The 21,923-nt window shown below is 52.4% G+C and overlaps 1 protein-coding gene across 1 annotated transcript in view; it reads left to right on the forward strand.

Moving 5' to 3' along the window:
- Positions 1-8,903: 8,903 nt before the first annotated feature.
- Positions 8,904-21,923, forward strand: part of TNFRSF8 (TNF receptor superfamily member 8) — a gene marked incomplete at both ends in the record, with an annotated part of 65,828 nt that continues 52,808 nt past the window's right edge. Inside the window, one exon of the mRNA XM_082612096.1 lies at positions 8,904-8,966. Within this exon, the coding sequence (XP_082468222.1) occupies positions 8,904-8,966 (63 nt within the window). The remainder of the gene's footprint in view (positions 8,967-21,923) is intronic.

Genomic DNA, 21,923 nt, shown 5'->3' on the forward strand with positions numbered 1-21,923 from the left:
CAGACGACACACCCATTTCTTACTCTCGGTGCGGTGCTTATTTCCCCATATCTCTTTGGACAGACACCAGGACCACTTCCAGGTGGCGGGCGGATGGATCAGCTGTCCCGGCTGTTTGGGATGGCATGGGTGTGTGCGTGGGGCATTTGTGCCTGCAGCGTTCAAACAGGCCGACCACTCCCCAGCCCCTGACATTCCATCAGTTTCTGCAGTCATCCGGCTCCCTGCCTGCCTCCCTTGCCAGGGTCTGAAACTCTGGGGTCAAGCCTTTGCTCCCCTGATGGCAGGCCTGGATAAGGCAGATGCTCCAAAGCAGCAAAGAAACACGATAAAGCAGGTGATGACGAAGGTGGGAGTGTCAGAAGCCTGGATCTGGGGGCTGCCCTTGCACTAACTTGCTGCACGACTTTAGCCTCAGGGTCAGTGTGAAGAGGTCGGGGAGGGACTCTTACTCTCCAGATCCCCTCGGCTCTCACACTCTGGACCACCTTCTTATGCAAACAAGAAACTAGTGGTTCATGAGCAGCTGGGGTTGTGGGTGACAACTGTTGGTTTTCCATAGCCCAGACCATGTCCCAGGCTCCAGCAGGAGCCCCATGAGTTCCGGACCTCACTGAGGCCAGAGTGAGACCATGCCTTAGTTTCCCCGGATCTCCAGCATTTCACGGCTGGTGAGCTCCAGGCCTCCCCAGACCTTAAGGCCTCATGGCTCCCATATGGAGAGAGAGAAGGGCCTGGGTGTGGGGCCTACCCTCCCCCAGTGGCGTGGCGGGACTGATGAGGAAAACCCCGGAGGGAACAAGGTCCTTCCTGCTGGGAGTGCGTGCGGCCCCCTGCCCTCCTGCGGTGACCACGTGGATGATAGCTCAGAAGCGAAGCGCAGGCAGAGGCTCCGTTCCGGTTTCACTCTCAGGGCAGAGGCTGTCCTTCTCAGCCTCCACGCTGCACAACTGCAGGGAAGCCCGGGAGGCAGGGTTGATGTCCGCCATCCTCCCAGGGCCCCGGGCCTTGGTCACTCAGTCCTCCAGAAAATGTGCATTAAGCTAAGGCCCCATTTGCATCAGATAGTCCCTGAGCCCGTGAGCTCCCATCTTAGGGGGAATATCAGGCTACTGGCAAATACACAGTTTCAGATGGTGGTGTGATGTGTCGTCCCTTGAAGGGAATAAACAGGGTGAGGTGACACAGACTGGTAATATCAGCTTGGGTGGTCAGGAAAGTCTTCTTTGAAGAGGTTTCATCTAAGCCAAGACCTGAAGGATGAGAAGGGGCTGCATAAAATATATATGTGTATATATATATATATATATATATATATTTTACAGCTTTATGAAGGTGTAATTGACATATGATAAACTTCACCTATTTAAAGTGTACAATTTGATACATTTTGGCATCTGTATTCATCCTTCACCACAACCAAGATAATGAACATATCCATCAACCCGAAAGTTTCCTGGGAGGGACAAAGAGCTGGGAGAAGAGGGTTTAAGGCAGAGGGGCTGGCAAATGCAAAGGCCCAGTGGCAGGGACACACTTGGTGGCCCCAGGAGCAGAAAGGAGGCCAGTGGGGAGTGTGACAGGGGATAAGGTCAGGGGGGGCAGGAGCCCCACCTGGGGCCCTTTTTGGCCGAGCCGAGAAGCTGGGGTCTGAATCTGTGCATTCCTCAGATTGGTGAGAGAGCAGCCCGTTACACTTGGCCACCAGACCCTCTGGCCCCGTTCTTCTCCCAGGCTCTTCTGAGAAACCAGCCCATGTGGGGCAGTGACACCCGCGAATGACTTACCAAGTGGTTTCCCCCAGAAATGATTTACATTTTAACTGGGGCCTTCAGTACCTCGGCCCAAAGGAGTGAGTAATGGTGGAATTTCAGGCTGAGGGGCAGGCAGTAGATGGAGCCTTGATCAATCCCTCCTTAGGTCTCTTAAGTTCTCAGCCTTCAGGAAAGTGAAACTGGCTTCTGGAACATTCTGTGTTGTAAGTCTTGATTTGAGGATGGGGTACCTTTGGCCCCCTCGAATCCTCCAGAGCTGGCCCTTGGGAGTCTTCCTCAGCCTGACGGCCAGAGACCTGGCCCACGTGGGGAAGGAGTGCGGTGACAAGGAACCCAAGGCCAGCTTCTGCATAGCAAACTCCTTTACCACAGACACCGCTGAGAGCCACGAGCAGGTTCCAGGGCGACCAGGGGGTGCGGGCTGCCCCTTGGCCTTGAGGACAACAGGAAGCAGGGGCACAGTTACAGCAAGGAAAACCACCACCCCAGAGAGGGGAGAGGCCCACCCTCGAGTCACAGACTTGGGTCTGCATCATGGCTCTAGAACTTACTAACTGTGTGGCTTGAGCAATTGACTTCTCCAAGCGTCTCTTTTCCCATGAAATTTTCTTAAATTGTCACTTTGCAGGGCCATTGTGCTGGGCATCTTGGAAGCACCTCTGATTCATTCTGCCTTTTTTGCTGATGCCAGGCGCTAAACTTGATGGGCAAAATCCCTGCCCTGGGTGATGCTTTTCCTCCCAAGATGCCAGCAGACCCTGGCCTCAATTTTTCCTTCTATAGGGTGGGGACAGTGCTTCTGAAGAGAGTAATGGCTCTTTGGGATAAGAAGGGCCCTGGGAGGAGTGGTCCTCTCCTCCCCAGGGTGCAACCCCAGGCCTTCCCGTCGGGGCACACGGGGCCGGGGACCTCCCTGCGCAGACACACCCATGAGTACACGCTCCTCGGCTGCACCTCCAGCTGAGTCGTCGCTGCCATCCGTTGCTTCTGTTTCCTTCGTGCACCCGATGCCTCTGATTCCGTGATTAATATTGGACTGGGTTTGGTTTCCTGAGCGTCTAAATGACTCACGCCCATTCACAACGGCCCTGCTGAGCAGGAAGGTCTCGGGGAGACGGGGACTCCATGATGGAGAGTCTTGGCCCAGGGAGTCATCCCCGCCATGCTGTGGGCCTTGGCCAAGTCTCTTTCCCTCTCTGGTCTTACCTTCCTCCTCTGTCTCTCTGGAAGGTGGAAAGAAATGATGGGACACAGCGGTTGTCCCAGGACTGGGACATCCTGGACAGTGGCTGGACTGGTGGCTGGATGACTCCCCAGCCACCAGTCCCAGGAGTTCATGAGGGGTAAGAGCCACAAGGCTATGGATGGGGTGAGAGGGGCCTGAGCCTGGAGGCTAGGCTGTCGCTGAGGACAGATAGATGTCCTTCCTGGGGCTGGGGCTGGGAGAGAGAGCTTCCCCATGGTGTCATTCGCCTTAACCTGTTTAATCCTCACGACAACACTTTACGGTAGACATAATCATTCCCATATTATGGATGAAGAAATTGAGGCTTGGAGAGGACGAGAAACTTGGCCAAATCTGCACAGTTAGTAAGTGGCAGAGATGGGATTTGACCGGGCTGTCTCGTCCCAAGGTCTAGGCCAGGCCGGAACAGAGCTGGAAGCATCCTCCAGGAGCCCCCAGGCCCAGATGTGGATCCAGGCCTCCTATCTCTCTCACTCTCCCTGGAGCCTCAGAGCAGATCATCAAATCCCAGCCCCTCATTTCACAGACCACGGTGCAGAGGCCCCTGGGGGGAGAAGTCACAGGGTTGGAGGCCAAGCTGGCCCTCAGGCTGGGCTCTTCACTCTCCGTGTGGCCTTCCCACACTAGAACGGCTGCCCATCAAGCTGGAGCCACGGCTGAGGCCAGGCCTGGGTGCCCGAGGCCCGAGGAAGAGTCCCCACAGTGGCTGTGTGACCAGCTGGTTCAGTGTGCTGAGGCAGCCACCTGGCATCACCTGAGGCGGGGGGGAAGACCTCTGATCCCCAAGGGCCTTGCCTGCGGGCCTCTGCAGGAGTCACCTCTTGGCTGGAATGGTGAATGCACGGTCAACTCACCCGTTGGGAAGGGGAACACCAGGCCATGGGCATTTCAGCTGTGGTCCTGAATGGAGAGGTCTGGTGCCTTAACCGGGGCCTGGGTATCTGGTGGGCTTAGGGCAAAGGACAGCGAAGCCCCTTACACTGATTTCTTTCCTCTAATCCAAAGAGATTTATATGTCCATTGTTGTATTCAGGGCTCCTTGCAACCCTCAGAAGGCTGCCGGGTAGCGCTAAAATCCACATCTGGCAGAGAAGGAAACATGCCCAGAGGATCCCGACCTGCCTCCTGGTACTCCTACACCTGTGCAGTCCCCACTCACCTTGAGGAGGACCAGCCTGTGCAACCAATGGAACATTGTGGAAATGATGAATTGTGATTTCTGAGGCTAGATCATAAAAGACAATGTGGCTTCCATCTTGCTCTCTTGGGACCACTTGCTCTGGAGGAAGCCCACTGCCATGTTGTGAGGACACTCAAGCAGCACTGTGCAGCTGAGGCCTCCTGTCCACAGCCATGCGAGGGGTTCATTTTGGAAGCATCAGTCAAGCCTTTCAGATGACTGCAGCCCCAGCTGACATTTCACTGTAACCTTATTAGAAAATCACCCTGTCCAGTCTTTCCCAAATTGCTGGCCCACAGAAACAGTGTGCCACAATGTTTGTTATTTTAAGCTGCTAAGGTTTGAGGTACACAGCAATAGATAACTAATACACTCAGAGAAAAGAAATGACTTGCCCACAGTCACACGGCCAGACTAGGACTCCCATATCAGTGCTGTTTCTCCTGGGGAAAGCAAGGGCATCAGGGGCCTAGAGAGGGAAGAGAAGGCAGCTGAGGCTTGAAAGTTAGAGTGGATTGGAGCCAAATCCCAGCCCTGCCACTCTCAAGCTGTGTGACCTCAGGCAAGTTACCTAACTACTCTGAGTTTGTTCATCTATGAAGTGGAGATAGAAATATCAAGTTGAATAAAATCTTGTTGCCAGGCTTAAATGTCTGGTCAAGGGCCTGGGTATCTGGCTTGCCGGTGTGCATTGTTGGGGTCCCCCCAGTCAGCTGAGAGCCCCTAATATTTTCTCCCAATGCCGAGGCCTGAACTCCACCATTTCTTTCCACCCCTCCAAGGGGCCAGAGCTGAGTGACCAGGGTCTAGCTAGTCCTGTGCCTTGAGGAGGGGAGAGCTCTGGGGGCTTGAGTTCAAGCAAGGCAGCCTGACAGGTAGGTCCCACCAGAGAAGCCCCCAAATGAAGCCCCACTTCCATCAAGGCTCTCAAGAAAGGGACTCAGAGAAGTACCTGTGCCAACCAGAGAAGAAAGGTCCAGGCTTTCCCCCTCCGGCTTTCAGCCTCCTACCTGCCTGCTGCTGCCTGCGGCAGAAAGAATCCCTTTATCTGCTGAGGGTATTTTGGGGCCATTTGGGGCTGGGGTTCCAGCTGTTGGGGAAGTCCCTGAATTTCCTGAACCAGGTTGGAACCTTGTGTCTTGCTCAGCATCCCTTTGGTGACACAGGTTCCCGGTCCCCTGCAGAGAGCTTCTTGCTGCACCTGCCTTCCGCCCCCTTCCTCCGAGATGAGATGGTCCGGGCAGTGCCGTTCACCTTCCTGCCTCCTGCAGGCCTGGGGGCCTGGCTTCCACAGCTCGCTCTGCTGGGGCCCCCCCAACGATCCCACAACAGGACCCGCTGCTGTGCCTCTCTCGGGCCCTCGGGACTTCCCCTCCTGCTCTTCAAAGCACTTTCACATGCGTTCAGGGGTTGGCGAACCACCTGAAACCTGAAGAAGACAGGGACTCAGCTCTGGCCAATGCCTGCTCTTTAGAATCCCCCGAGCATCCATTTTTCTTGGCTGCTGCAATTTCTCCAGTAGAGGCTGACGTCCCCCTACCCCGGCCCCCAACCCCTCCTGGGACCCAGCTTGTTCCCTGGCCACAGAATGTGCCCTCCTCTGGGCTGGCTGGTCATTGGCTCGAAGCCCTGGGCTAGGCTCTGTATCAGGCTCCCCAGGACATCCTGGTGCTCCAGGAACCCACAGTTTCCTGGGCCAGATGGATACATGAATCAGTCATCACAGTCATGATACAGTGAGACCAGTTCTAGAATTGAGCTACCAAAAAAACGAAAGAAACCACCTTTCTGACTGGGAAGGTGGCTGGGGGAGGGGAGGGAACAGTGCCAGGAAAGCTGCAAAGAGGAGGTGGCACTGGAGCAGTTCTGAGGACAAACAAGAATCGGAGGTGTGTTCTAAGTGGAGGACCGGTGTGCAGAGGCGTGGGGCTGGGGGGAGTGTGGCCTGAGAGGCTGGAGCGCTGGGGGGTGGCAGGGAGGAGGAGAGGCACAGGGAAAGCTGGAGACGTAGGACCAAGCCGAGCGGGGAAGGGCCTTGAGCACCATTGGCTCTGGGGACCCCAGGCTTCGTGGATTCACTGCTCTTGCCTCAGAGTTGCTCACCTGCAGAACGGGCACACGAATTGGATCTTCTTCATGGAGTTTCCCTGAGGACTCAAGGAACCAAGGCCTGAAAACTCTTAGCACAAAATAAGCACTCAAAGGCAGCTACTATTATTACAATAAGTAAAGGATACAATTTGTCAGGTGATGAGAACCCCAACAGAGCAGGCTGGGCAAAGGGTTCCTTTCTGCCCAAGGAGGGGAAGGACAGGAGGGAGAGAGAGATTTCCACTGCATCACTATAATTATCATTTTTGTTGGATGTGTAGTATTCCATTAAATGGGTATACCACAGTTTCCTCAACCATTCCTTGTTTTTGTGATTATTAGGGTATTTCCAAAATTTATAAATAATGTTTTAGGAAACGTGACTGTGTTTATAGTTTTCTTTTCTCTTTTTCCATTTCTACTATGTTCTTAGTTTTTCTTTACTAGGGTGAAATTACTGAGCCACACGCCATAAGCTTTTTGTTTTTTTTTTGGGGGGGGAGCGTGTTTGTTAAGAACTTCCATATGGCTTTCTGAAAAGTGTTGTAACATTTACTAGCAGAGTATGAATGTGTATTCTGGTTTCACCACAACTTTGGGGTTGGATTTTACCAAAGTTGTTTTTATAAAGAAAAAAAAAACCCTTGATGACTTAATAAGTCTAAAAACGTATCAAAATTTGCTTTAGGGGCTTCCCTGGTGGCGCAGTGGTTGAGAGTCCGCCTGCCGATGCAGGGGACACGGGTTCGTGCCCCGGGCCGGGAGGATCCCACATGCCGCGGAGCAGCTAGGCCCATGAGCCATGGCCGCTGAGCCCGCGCGTCCGGAGCCTGTGCTCTGCAACGGGAGAGGCCACAGCAGTGAGAGGCCCGCGTACCGCAAAAAAAAAAAAAAAAAAAAAAAAAAAAAAAAAAAAAAATTTGCTTTAATTTGCTTCGATTTGCATCTCTTCGATTGCTAGAAAGGTGGAATTTTCATGCTTGTAATTAATGTTAATTTGTATCTCCCTTTGCATCAGCTGTTTTGTTGCTGTTATCTGGTTGTGTGCGGATGTGTGTTTAACAAGTATTGATTTATTCAGAGCACCAGCTCTTCTACAGTAGAAAGCTCTGGACTGGGAAGCAGGCATCCTGGGTTGCTCCTGTCCCTGCCTGGTTCTGTGAACGCCATGGTGGTCACTTCCATAATCTCTTAATTGTTTAACCACAATCGCAGCTCAAACATCCCAGGATGCTGGGCCTGGAGCATCCGGGGAGAGCCCAGAAGTGGGTCTCCAGGGAGGGCGCACAATATGGGCACCTTTCAAGTGGAATCCAGGAGTTCAAGGAGGGTTGTGGAGACTTTGTTGGAAGGTCCTGATGGGAGACAACTGCTAGTGGCCCAAGGAGATGGAGGAGATCTTCTGAAAGATGGGGGTCTTACGCCTTGCAAGACAGACTGAAGTGCAGAATCCTGAGGGTCCTCGGGCCAATCTGGATGGTCCTTGGTCCTTGGATGTCCTCTGGCCATCTGTAGTCAGAGCACCTAGAACCAGCTGCCTGTCTCTGACCCTTGGTTTCCACTTCTGAAAAAAACAAACACAAGACAAGCCAATGAACCCTTAGCCTGTCGCATACTCAGCGGATGAGCAACATGTATGAAATGTGGAATGAAAGGAGCTGAGAACCCATGGGATGGAGAAGCACTGGAAGGGAAAATCATCTGCTGCAAGTGAGAACTTAGTTCGAATGAGGCTTGTACATTTTCTTTCTTTTAGGGAAGAGTGCTAGGCTCCTCCTCCAGGCAGAAAACTCTCAGGGGGCAGGAAAGCACCTGTGGATCGATAACCAATGTCTATTATTTTCTCCACCACAGTCAGTCCATCTGCCTAGCCACCCACCCACCCACCCATCTATCATCCGTCTACTGATTCATTTTACAGCAAATATTTATGAATGGGAGTGAATTGTTGATGGCGGCTCTCTCCGCAGTCTCCTGACTCCAGCGGTCCTTTCCAAAGAATCTCCAGGTCAGGAGAGAAGGTCTGGGTCGATTAGAGTGCCAGGAGCAGGAACCTACTCAGGTATCACCATTTTTGGGGTTGGGGTGGGACGATTGAGACCCGCCGGAGCCTCCCAATCTCCTGTGAGTACCCGCCCCCCTTCCCCCATCCAGGGGCGGGAGCTGCTCTCCCCGCCCCTCAACCCAGCTGGGTGGGGCAACACCCCGCCCCGCCCCCGCCCCCCCCCCCACGAAGCAGCAGAACCCGGTTCTGTCAAATCCGGGGCAGGCCATTCAAACAGCAAAAGGGGAGTGTAGCTTTCCTGAGTCATCTCTGCACGTGTTTGCTCCCTTTTTGTCTTGAGTGCTAGTAGCTGCGTTCCTGGAAACAGTCTGGGGTACCTAGTGCGCCTCGGGTGGTGATGGAAGGGAAGGCTTAAGGCTGAACCTTCAGAGAAGGAGCGTCCACTTTGGAAGTGACTTCACAGCGTGCGGTTGGCTGCCTGCGAGGTGCGCCGCGGGAGGGCTGCGGGCCCTGGCACCTGGCACCGCACGTGGGCGCAGCGTGCTCCCCAGGCTGCGCGGGTGGCGTGGGCTGCGAGCCCAGTCCTCCCCCCACCCCGCGGCCGCGATGCGCGCCCTCCGCGCTGTGTTGGGACTGTTGCTCCTGGGGGCGCTCCGAGCCTTACCGCAGGTAAGGGGGACGACAGGATCCTAGGGACGCGCCAACGAACCAGAGCCCCCTTCTTGCTGTCATTGCCCTGAGCCCGGGACAGTGCAGGGCCGGTGGGACGAAGGGGAGAACAGGGGTGCTCCACAGCTAGTTCCCTGCCCAGCTGGGGTGAGGGGGCACAGGTGACAAGCAGGGGGACCGGAATCACAAGTATTCACAGGTGGGCGGTTGACTGACAGACTAGGAGGGGCGCCTTCTCCCGCCCTCTCAGGGTGCTGGGCTGATTCATTCATTCATTCATTTAATATAAATGAGCAGAGGGGACTGCCTGCAGGAGATGGGCTGTTTGTGGCTGGGGGTCCTGGGCAGATCAGGTGAGGCCCATGGGGGTCTGGGCAGGACAGGTGGGGTCTCCCTGGGCCAGAAGAGGTTGGTATTCAGGCTCTCCCAGGGTCTAGGGAGGGAGGGAGAGTTAGGTGTGGGTGAGAAGCAGGGGTGAGCCAGCCGGATCAGACAGATTAGCTTCCCCCACCCCTGTTCAGCCAACCAACGTGTAGATTTCATGCCCTAGAGCACGTGGTGGGTGTCCACCCCTGGAAAAAAGGTCAGCGGAGGGGCAAACGTATGCTGTGGGAAACCCCAGAACTGAATCTGGGGACTGCTTTAGGAAAACTGAGCACTTAGCAGTGGCCAGGACCGAGCTAGGCACGGGGTGGGGGGAGAACTCAGGTTCATCAGATGTGGACTACTGCCTAAGCACGGAGCGCAGGGTCTGAGGAGGAGACAGAGGTCCTGGTGGACCCCTGCATAGAACACAGTAGGTGTTGGTGAGTGCCTGCTGCATATGGGTACAGAAGGCAAAGGTGGGAACAATGACATTCTGTTGGGGGAGGGGCAGGGCCCTCCCCCCCACTTTAATCCTATGGGAGGAGGGGGGCCCCCAAAATGGAGTTCAGTCCAATTCATCCAACCTTAGGGCAGGGGGAGGAGGGAAGTGGAGTGGGCATCAGGCTGAAGGAGGGAAAGTGCACAAGCACCTGCTCCTCTTCCATCTTCAACAGGGCAATGTGAGACACCACCCCCCCCCCCGCCGCCACACACAAAACAGAGGGCAAAGGGGGGCAGCTGACAGCGTTGCATGCTACACGACAGAGGCCCTGGCTGGAGAACCCCCTGCCAGCCCTCCAAGCCCTCTGCTGATAACCTGGGGGAGGGTGAGAGTTTGAGGTGCCAAGGTCTTGGGGAGATAAAGGGAAGGGAGGACAGTGAGAAGGGCTGGGAGAGTTGCTAGCGTTTGGTGGCTGGCGCTCACGTGCTTCCTTTCAATAGAGTGAAATCGCTTTTTTTAAAAGAAAGTATTTAATTACACAAGGAATAAATGAATATATCCCCAATGCAAATGAAAAGAAGAAAATTGAAACCCTACAGATAAAGCTAAATCGTTGGGTATCTTATCCTGATTCCTACGACGATGTAGCCACCATTATTGCTTTGGTGTTTCCTCTGCAGACCTTTATAAATGCACGTCCATATTTATATCTGTTTTGTAAAAATACATAGGGTTTTCCATATCCTATACTATATGGAACATACAGCTCTTTCTTCATTTGGCTTTTACAGTGTCTGCAGTGTGTCTTGGGGAGCTTTCCACGTGGATACTTACAGATCTCCCACTGACCTTTTAAAATGCTATCTAGTATTCTACCAAACAGGGGGGTTCCATTGTCTGTCTATTAACTCGTGTCCCTGATGGGTGGGTGGTAGGGTCCCTATCATTGTTTTTTGCTTGCTCGCTTGCTTGCAACATGAGGTTCTTGCAACATACAGCCTCACATGGATGCTTTGGGGAACAGTGTGTGCTTCCTTCTCCGAGAAGAAGCTGAGAAGTGTGTATCGAAGTGCAAAGTGAAAATGCATTCAAATTAAAAGATGCCACAGAATTGCCTCCCAGGGTGACTGACTGGAGGCTTTTCTCTCCCACCAGCAGGGCATGAGTGTAGAGTAGTGACTTCCCCACCTCCCAGCCGGCTTTTGGTCTTATCAAAGATTTTACTTTTGTCAATGTGACCGGTGAAGAAGGCCATATGCTTGTTGTGTTCATTTGCATTTCCTCCCTACTGGAGAGGCTGATCATCCCTTGTCCCCTGTGGGCCCAGACATGGGTCATTTCTGGGCAGGAATTGGGATGCCAGTGAGGAAGGGGCTGTCTGCCCATCTTGGTACTCCCCTGCCCCCTTCAAGCCTTCTTCCACCGCTATGGTTCCAGTAAGAACTTGGAAAGTTCATTATTAAAAAGAAAAAACAATCCGTCCCCCTGCTCCACCAAATCAGGGCTTGAATTTTAAATCCTTTCTTCCTCGCCATCCGATTTAACATGACGCCATCATTTTGTGGTGGGTTCTCTGAGGCAAGAATGCTCTCTTACTGTGTGTCACCTTCTGAGAAAGAGATTTAGCCTCTGATGCCTCTTCCTACAGTCTCCCCTCGAACGCTTTTGTAACCTCGAACGCGTTTGTAATGTGATCCAGGATTACTCTGGTGCAAATCCTGAGGGAAACATTCATTGTCCAAGCGCCTCCTTCACTTCTCCATCCTTTTATCCAGGCCCCCCACCCCGGGGGTGGAGGTGTCAGGACAGGGAGGCTCAAGACCTCTCCAGGAGTTCTGCAGAATTCCACTCTACATGAGAATGAGGGGACCCGGAGAGGGGGCCCCTGATGTGAAGAGGTGCAAGGAGATGTGGGTTGGTCTGCAGCAAGGCCTCCCCTTCCTCAGAGGGAAGCCAGGGCCGCCAGGAGACGACAGGGCAGCATTACTCAGCTTGAGAGCCGTCAGTGCTGGGAGAAAGGCAGCGTTTACTGTAAGTTTCTGCTTCTGCTCCCACTCATATCTGACCTAGACTTGTTTGTTGAGCTGTGATTCATCCTTAGGCTCATACACACCTTCCTCAACCCTCCCTTCACCTCAAGGAGCATCATTATAAGGAAAATGAAGCTGAGGGATGCCTGGGCCTGGGGAGCACTGGAAGGCTTGGAGGGGGTGGGGTGGGCGGTGTCCTTGGCACAGATGGTTAGTTTAGTTCAGCCTGGACCACGTGTGCCCTTGTCGGGCCCTGACACCACGCGGGGGTGTCTTATCTGGCATCATGGTCCTCATTTTCCAAACAAGGACGTGGAGGCTCAGAGGTGGAGGGGGGTCTTGCCCACAGTCCCAGGACTGGTCAGGGTCAGAGCAGGACCAGAACCCCAGACCCGATGGACACACTGTCCAAAAAGGCAGCTCCAGGCAAAGCTGGTCCTCCAGCTTCGTTCTCTCTTCCCCTCCTGCCAGAGGCTGTTGGGGGGTGAGCGTAGGAAGACTCCATGCCAGAATCTTTGCTGCCTAGGGCTGAAAACCACTGGGCATCCTTGGTGGCCTTGCTGGTGGGGAGTGGTGACTTAAACAAATACATATGCACACGTGAGTGTTGCGAGTTAAGTTTTATCTGGGGCAAAATGAGGACTACAGCCTGGGAGACAATGTTTCAGATAACTCTGAGAAACTGCCCCGATATATAGGAGTTTTGCAACAAAGCGCAGGTAATCGGAACGTCAAAAGATTATTGTTAAATAAAGAAAAACAGACATCTTATGTTAGGCATTTAGCGCTTTTCTGTGTATGGGAAGGTGCAAGAGTCTGGGGTCCCTGAAATCATTCCTCTGATCTGCACCTCAGCTCTCTGGGGCCTGTATTTTCACATCTTGAGTTTCCTCAGGGCTCATCAGCTCCCATTGGAGGGCTACAATCATTGGTGACTGCGACATCCTTTGTTTATTGATATGGCAGGAAATATTCCACTTATAAATAATCCATTCCATTTATAAATACTCCATTTATCAGGGGGGACTTTTAATATGCTAATCAGTTACTCATTGAGTGCCTAACTCTTCAGGTCCATTCATCCAAGTATTCATTCATTCATTCATTCATTCATTCATAAAAATCTTAAAGGAGCAGCTGCTCTGTGCCAGGCATGGCTCCAGGGTTTTCATCCCAGGCTGTTCCTGGTAATTACTCAGCCTCTTGTAGGTCTCTGGGGACAGGCCTCCCTTCCATCCTGCCCAGGCAGCTCATGCCATCCTGGGTTACTCCAACATCTAGAAGGTCTTTAGGATGTGCTGAAATCTATCTCCTCGAAGCGTCTACCCATTGGTCCTGGTTCTGGAAACTGCGGCTATGTAAGCAAGATGTGTCCACCTTCCTCAGAAATTCCTCCCAGTGGGATGAAGACAGAGACCCCTGAGGGGCCCCCGAGGTCTCCCAGTCCATCTCCCAGACCACCCAGGGCCTCCAACGTTTATTCCTCATGTGTACCATGGGCGTCAAGACTGCTCGCAATGTCACTGGGTGGACGTGCGTTGTAACAAAATAGCTTCAAGCGAGGAGGTTGACGGAAGGCCCGGACCAGCAATCTCAGCTCAGGATAGTCAGCAAAGAATTGCAAACTACCATGTTAAGCTCAGCACAAAGCAAAGTTTATTTAAGCATAGGTACACTCTCAGAGAGGGAGAGACAGAGAGACAGAGAGAGGAAGAGAGAGAGAGAGACAGAGAGAGAGGGAGAGCGCTTGGGCTGTTTCTGAGAGCGGGCTGCGTTTCAGCGAAGTGAAGCAAGCCCAAGGCAAAGTCCGTCAAAGCAAAGGTGCACTCTGAGAGAGAGAGAGAACGGGCTGTTTCGGCGAATTGAAAGCAACAGTCCTATACAGGCTTAAGGGCTCTTTAAGGAGCATTTTGCAGGGAGGCGGGGGTGAGGGACAGGGGATCACTATTAGATTGACAGTCCCAAGCTCTGTAACAAGTCTACTGCTGTGCATGCTCTCACCATTGAATTGCTAAGAAACACCCACTCGGGGGCAAAACCACAGTGTAGATTTTATTACAATTATGATATAATGAGTTTGGGTTTACTATAGGTTATATGCCTGTCTAGTCTGGGTACGCACAGCCTGGGGACCTCCCCTTGTGTCATGGTGCCCCTCTTTATCAGGATAAGCTGCCCACCACATGGCCATAGTTTCACCTGTTCTGGGTGGGGGTCAAGGGAGGGTCCCCAGAGGGCTGGGTGCGTGACTCGACTTCTTCTTGTTTTTCTCTCCACTGTCACCTCCTTGCTGCTAATGTCTGGCTAACTACCTAACATTACCAGTTCATCCATTCCACAAATGTTTATCAAGCACCTACTGTGTGCCAGGGAGTGTTCTGGAGGCTGCAGGTGCCTCCAGGCCAGTACACCAGGTCTCTCCCTCATGGAGCTGACATTCCTCCAGGTTGACAGACAGTGAACGGACGGTGCTCCTTGCAGTGGAGGAGATTCTAACCAGGTAGTGTGAGAGGGGCTCAGCTACCCTAGGTGGGGAAAACAGGACGGCCTCTCCCTGGGAGGTGGGGACAACACAGGAGTGAGAACTGGAGGAACAGGACGGAGGCCAGTGTGGTGAGTGGCGTGAGAGGGTGGCGGGGAAGCAGGGAATAACACGGACTTCTGTCTGTGGTTGGAGGGTTTTGCCGGGGGAGTGACATCTGTCTGTCTGCTGGGAATGGGGCAGGACTGGGAGCGGGAGGCCCCGCTGTTGCTGTGGTCCAGGGGAGGGGTGGGTGGAGACGCAAAAATAGGAGAGTACTTTGGAGCTAGAATCGATAGGACCTGAGGATGGATTGGGTGTGAGTGCAGAGGGCAAGATGGGAATGGGGGATCCTGTCCAGATTTGAGGGCTCCACACCTGGCTGAATGGTGGTGTCGTTTATGGAGGTGGGAAAACTGTGTATGGGACAGAAAGGTGTTTTGGAGAAAAGCACGAGTTCTGTTTTGCATATGTTCAAGTGTCAGCATGGGGTTGAGTGTTGGAGTTGGGAGCTCTCTGCAGAGCTCGGGCCCCTGATGTGGTGCTGCCTGGGGGGGGGGGATGGGGGAGGGAGCATCAACCCTCCCTCAATGGAGCCACCTTGCTTCTACTGATGTGGGCCAAGACTCCACATCTTTTGGGGACCACTATGTTTTCCTGTTGATTCATTCCAACCCAACGGTAGGATCTTCCATTCATCCTGGTTACTTTTTTTTTTTTTTTTTTTTTGGCTGCGCCGCATGGCATGGGGATCTTAGTTCCTCAACCAGGATCGAAACTGTGCCCCTCGCAGTGGAAACTCGGGAGTCTTAATGGCTGGACCGCCAGGGAATTCCATCTCATCCTGGTTACATTTGATATTCGTTTTCTCTTGCTGATGTAACAATCACAAATTTGGTGGTTTACAACAGCACAAATTTATTACCTTATAGTTCTGAAGGTCAAAAGTCTAAGTAAAACAGGTCACAGCAGGGCTGCATTTCTTCCGGATACATTAGGGGGAAATCTGTTTCCTCGCCTTTTCCATCTTCCAGAGGCTGCCTGTATTCCTTAGCTCATGGCCCCCAATCACTCTGGCCTCTGCTTTCATTGTTACAGTTCCTTCTCTGACTCCGCCCCTCCTGCCTCCCTCTTATAAGGACCCCTGTGATTACATAGGGGCCACCAGGATAATCCAGAATAATCTCCGCATCTCAAGACCCTAAACTTAGTCACGTCAGCATAGCCCCTTTTGCCGTATAAGGTAACATATTCACAAATTGCAGGAATTAGGACGTGGACGTTTTTAAAAATAAACATTTGTATTTATTACAGAAAAAGTAGAAAATAAACATAAAGAGAAGGAAATTAAAAGCACCTATAAGCTCACTTAGTGTGTATTCTTTTTTTTAAATTTTTATTTTATATTGGAGTACAGTTGATTTACAGTGTTGTGTTAGTTTCAGGTGTACAGCAAAGTGATTCAGTTATACATATACATATATCTATTCTTTTTCAGATTCTTTTCCCATATAAGTTATTACAGAATATTGAGTAGAGTTCCCTGTGCTATACAGTAGGTCCTTGTTGATTATATATTTTATGTATAATAGTGTGTATATGTTAATCCCAAACTCCTAATTTATCCCTCCCCACCACATTTCCCCTTTGGTAACAGTAAATTTGTTTTCTATGTCTATGAATCTCTTTCTGTTTTGTAAATAAGTTCATTGTATAATTTTTTTAGATTCCACATATCAGTGATAGGATATTTGTCTTTCTCTGTCTGACTTACTTTACTCAGTATGATAATCTCTAGGTCCATCCATGTTGCTGCAAATGGCATTATTTCATTCTTTTTTATGGCTGAGTATTATTCCATTGTATATATGTACCCCATCTTCTTTATCCATTCATCTGGTGATGGACATTTATGTTGTTCCCATAGGTTGTGGACATTTTTGAGGATCATTATTCCACCTACCACATACTTCATGTCATCTTTTTTAAAATTGAAGTATAGTTGACATACAATATTTTATTAGGTTCAGATACACAGCATAGTGATTCGACATTTATTGATATGTACTTTACGAATTGATCGTCACAGTAAGTCTAGTAACCATCTGTCACCACACATATTACAATGTTAGTGACAATATATTCCCTATGCTGTACATTACATCCACATGACTTAATTAATTTTATAACTGGAAGTTTGTACCTTTTAATCCCCTTCATCTGTTTTGCCCCCGCTCCGCAACCCTGTCAAATCTTTTTTGGGAGACAGTAGAACATCATGGTTAAGGGTCAGCCTGCCCAGTTTACACCCTGCCTCTGACACTTACCATATGGTGCTCTTGGGCAGGTTAAGTCACTTCTCTGGGCCTCAGTTTCCCCATCCATAGAATGGGAATACTCATAGTAGCTACCTTGTAGGGCTGATGGAAGGATTATATGGGATAATAGATGAAAAGTGCTGAGGACAGCTCCTGGCATGTGGTGAGGGCTGTGTGGAGGTAAGCCATTATTAAGTGCTTGTTGTACGCTAGGCATCGTGGATGCAGAGTGCAGGTGAACCAGTTACAGTCCCTGCCCTCCAGTGTATACAGTGTATACTGTGCGGAGAACTGTCCCAGGCCTGCGGGACCCCACAAGCGCGCATCCTCACCTCTGCCTGGGTTGCAGGGGAAAAGCTCCTGGAGGGAAGGAGGAGGTGGCCAGCCTGTATAGTTTGGGACGACAGGCTCTGTGCCATGGAGGCTGCCAGCGTCCTCACCAACATCCAGGTCACACGGACCATCAGCAAGGGCATCTGGGGCGGGCCCGGGGCTTGCCCTGGAAGCTCCATCAGCAGGTTTCACGTGGGGGGCTCTGGACCCCCAGGGGGCTGAGAACTCCCAGAGGCATCGTCCACGGCCTCATTTCATTGCCTGCCGTGAGCCCCACGTTGTTCCCGTGCTCGGGAAGGGCATGGTCCCCTGAAATGGTTCCAATTGTCCAGGACCATGAAACCCCTAAACCAGACCTTCACCTTCCCACCCAGGACACACGCTCTCTCTGCTACTGAGTCAGGACAGGGGGACCAAGAGTTCTCTCTGTCCCGACAGTCCGGGGGTGGGGCTGGGCCCGGCCTCCCCCCCGTGCAGGCTGGGAGGACAGAGATGGTCAGGGAAGCACACCAGCCCCATCCAGGCAGGTGGGCTGACGCTGGGGAACGCATCCCAGGCACCTCCAAGAGGGCTTGGAAAGCCGAAGTCCCACTGGGGAGCTGACTCTCCGCCCATCCTTACTCTTTGACACCATCAAGTTTTCATTGGCGTTGCTAGTGTCCCTTGGCGGCTGGCTCTACAGGGGACTGTTATTCCAGGACGGGGGTGGACTTTACCACGTCTGAGGTATAGCTGAGTGTGCATTTCGGACACTTGCTGTGGCCCCAGGACCTCCAGGAAGGCTATTATCTGAACACCGGGCTCACATGGCTGGCTTGGCGTTTCTCCTGGGCAGGAGGGACGTCAGTGGGAAGCGAGGAGTAAGAAGCTGCAGAATTTGGGCTCCGAGACCAGACCTTGGTTTTGTTACTCACCTCCATCCTGTCCGTCCCCTCACATGTTAGCTGCTCTACAACCCTTAGTGGCTCCCTACTGCCAAAGGCAGTATTTCCCAAAGTCACTTCCAGGGAATCGTAGTTCCACGAGGAAAGGGCTCTACAGCCAACTAAGTTTGGGAAACAGTTTGTCTCTCTGCTCCCATTTCCCCACCCCGAACCTTTCCTTGGAGAATCAGGCAGCAAGTAAGCAGGTAAAAGGCTCTGAGAAACAGTTCAGATGGAACCTAGTGATTCTTTGTGTTTCGTTTCTTGTTTTGCTTATCACCTGCTGACATCCTGCAGCACCGGCGTTTGCTGGAACGCAGGGTGGGCAATGAGAGTTCGGTCAGTGCAGACGGAGGCCCTGAGTCCCGGGCCGCCTGTCCTTCTGCTCTCACTGTCCAACCCATCAAAACACTGAATGCCCCGCAGCTCTATGCTTGCCGGCCTCTGTACCTTTGCTTCTGCAGAGCTTTCTGCCTGAGATTCCCTCCCCTCAAGAATCCTTCAACAAAACAAAACAAAACAAAACAAACCCCCAAACGGAAGTTCTCCTCCTCCAGGAACCATCATGAATCCCCCAAGTTAGTTCTTTTTCTCTGCTTATCTCATGATTCTTACGTTATTCTGCTTTGTGCTGGTGATTCGTGTATTTTTCTGATCCCATCTGTGAGGGTCCCCTTCATCATTCATTCCATGGATTGTTATTTAGTGTCTCCCATGTGCCTGTCCTGGGAGCTGTCTTCACGCAACATCACTGTCTGGAGTTGGCCTCGGTGTCGTCCCCAGCACGTAGCACAGCGCCTGGTTCCTGCTAGGCCTTCAGTGAATGAGTGGTAGAGGGGACTCAGGGTTACTCTTTGTCTTCTCAGGAGGGGTCCTGTTTTATTTTCTTATTGTGACTGTCATTACTACAAAATCAGTGGCTTGAAACAACACAGATTATTATCTTTCAGGTCTGTAGTTCATAAGTCCGAAATGGTTGTCCCTGGGCTGGAATCAAGGTGTAGGCAGGGCTGTGCTCCTCTCTGGAGGCCCCAGGGGAAAATCCAGTCCCTTGTCTTTCTGGCTGCCAGAGTCCACCTGCACTCCTTGGCTCGTGGCCCCTTCCTCCGTCTTCACACCAGCTGCATAGCATCCGTCTGACCCTGCACCCGTCCGGTCTCCTTCTCTGACACTCTGACTCTGACTCTTCAGCCTCCCTCTTTGCACTTTTAAGGACCCTTGTGGTTACATTGTGCCCCCTATAATCCAGGATCATCACCCCTTCTCAAGGTCACTGATTAGCAATTTTAATTCCATCTGCCACCTTAATTCCCCATTGCCATTTAAGGTGACATAGTTTCCGGGGATTAGGGCGTGGACATCTTTAGAGGGGGACTATTCTGCTGACCACAGACCCCTTCCTTTTTTTTTTTGAATTGGTACAATTCTTTTTTAAAAAAATTAATTAATTAATGTTTGGCTGCATTGGGTCTTCATTTCTGCACGCAGGCTTTCTCTAGTTGTGACGAGCGGAGGTTATTCTTTGTTACAGTGCGCAGGCGTCTCATTGCAGTGGGTTCTCTTGTTGCGGAGCACGGGCTCTAGGCGTGCAGGCTTCAACAGTTGTGGCACATGGTCTCAGTAGTTGTGGCGCACGGGCTTAGTTGCTCCATGGCATGTGGGATCTTCCTGGACCAGGACTCGAACCCGTATCCCCTGCATTGGCAGATGGATTCTTAACCACTGCGCCACCAGGGAAGTCCCACACAGACCCCTTCTCATCTTCCTCCATCCCACATGGAAGATACTCAGTGGGGATAAACTCATCAACTCTCATAAACTTCATCTCAGAGGAGGTGCTTACCTGTTCCTCCTGCCAGGGGCTCCAGGCTCCTTCCTCTTCCTTCCAGGCTCTTTCTGTGTCTACTGTCTTTGGGTTTTATCTCCAGCTATGAAGCCAGGCTGCATGGAGCCATACACACTCCCCCTCAGCTTCCTGGAGACCAGAGGTAGGAACTGGATCCTGAACATAGGTGTGATGGCCGTGAGGGATATGGCCAGGACAGGGACACACTGTGTGTCATGGATGTGTTTAAGGTCGGGGAGGAGGATGACTTCAGTTTCACGTGATCTCTTGGTCTGGAGCTCAGGTGAACCCTCAGGGTGGAGGGAGGGGGGTTCAGATCCCCCAGGACTAGGAGATGACAAAGCCCAGCCTGTTGGCAGAATAGCCTAGTGGTCACTTACGAGGAGGGCTGTGGTCAGAAACCTGTGAATATGTCACCTTATACGGCAATGAGAACTTTGGAGATGTGATTAAGGGTGATGGGGAGATTAGCCTGCATTATCCAGGTGGGCCCAACGTCCTCACACGAGTCCTTAAAAGCAGAGGAACTTTCCTGGCTGCATTAAAGAGAGATGACACAAAAGAGGGAGATGTGACAGGAGAAGGACTCTCCCCACTGTTGTGTGCTTTACAGATGGAGGAAGGGGGCCACAAGCCAAGGAATGCGGCAGCCTCTAGAAGCTGGCACGACTTTAGTTGACAGCAAAGAGATGGGACCTCAGTCTTAACCACAAGGAAATGGATTTTCCCCTAGAGCCTCCAGCAAGGGCACAGCCTTGCCCACATCTTGATTTTCGCCTGCTGAGACCTGACCTGGATGGGGGTGATCAGGGAGCGGGGGGCGTGCCCGGGGAAGAAGCATGCATGAATGAGATCTGAAGGATGGGTTGGGATGTGCTGGACCTGGCGGATGGAATGCTCAGGGGAACCGTGTGTACAAGGCTGCTGGAGGGTGCGAGTGGGAATGGGAAGAAGGCTGGTGGGAGAGGGCACCTGAGGTTGCACAGGTCAGATGGGCCAGGGCTGGCCTGGCAGGGTCTCTTGGGCCACTGTCAGGACTTTGGCCTTTATCCATAGTTTAGTTGGAAGCCATCTCCTCATCTTCAACAAGGTGGAGGGGAGGAGGCTAGATCTGTGTTTTGAAAAGATCGCTCTGGCGTCTGCACTGTAAGTGGGATGCGGGGGACGGGGTGGATGTGAGGAGACCCTGGTCGGCCATTCTCAAGTCCAGAGGCGGGGAGGTGAGGAAGAGCTGGTGGGTTTGAGAGTAGAGTTGGAGGTTAAACAGACGGAACCAGGGAAGCAGAGCCTGGTGGATAAGAGCCTGAGCCAGATGGCTAAGGCCAAATCCTGTCCCGAACATTGCCTAGCTGTGGGACTTGAGGCAAGTTTCTTACCACCGCCGTGCCTCAGTTTCCCCATCTGTAAAATGGGATAGATGGTAGGTCTAGGTGAGGCCTGGGATTCTTCATTTCTAGCAAGTTCCCAAGTGGTGCCAATGCCGCTGGGCTCCGGCACCTCACCGTGAGTAATAGAGGTGCGGGTAGGGTGCGCCTCCCAGCTCTACCCAGCTCCGGCCCTTGTGGGTATTATGCATCTGACCTGACTCCTCCACCTCCCGCCCCTGCGCCTCGCCCTCAGCTCTAGGCTCTCGGCTTCTACAGGTGTGGCCTTGCTCCTGTGTCTCTGCAGCTGTGACCAGGTGTGGCTTTTTTTTTTTTTATGCGGTACGCAGGCCTCTCACTGTTGTGGCCTCTCCCGTTGCGGAGCACAGGCTCCGGACGTGCAGGCTCAGCGGCCATGGCTCACGGGCCCAGCCGCTCCACGGCATGTGGGATCTTCCCGGACCGGGGCACGAACCCATGTCCCCTGCATCGACAGGCAGACTCTCAACCACTGCGCCACAGGGAAGCCCCAGGTGGGGCTTTTTGAAAGTGAACTTTACCAGGTTTTGTAGGGAACACCAAATCAACCTGAAAATAGGTCTAGAAATGGGAAGGTTTCAGGCCGCTCTGTCTTTATGCCACGAAGCCTGGGCCACAGGCCTCTGGTTACACAGCTCATAACCCTGTGGACAACTTGTTCTGCCTCAAACCTGCCGGGAAACCCCACCCAAAAGCCCCCCTCCCAGGCCTCGGACTTCCCCCTCCCACTCTCCCCTTTCTGACCCCCCTTCCCTCCCAGGCTGGGGTCAGAGGG

This window comes from Mesoplodon mirus (genome assembly GCF_964341445.2).
Source record: "Mesoplodon mirus genome assembly, chromosome: 3".
In the NCBI taxonomy this organism is placed as follows: Eukaryota; Metazoa; Chordata; class Mammalia; order Artiodactyla; family Ziphiidae; genus Mesoplodon; species Mesoplodon mirus.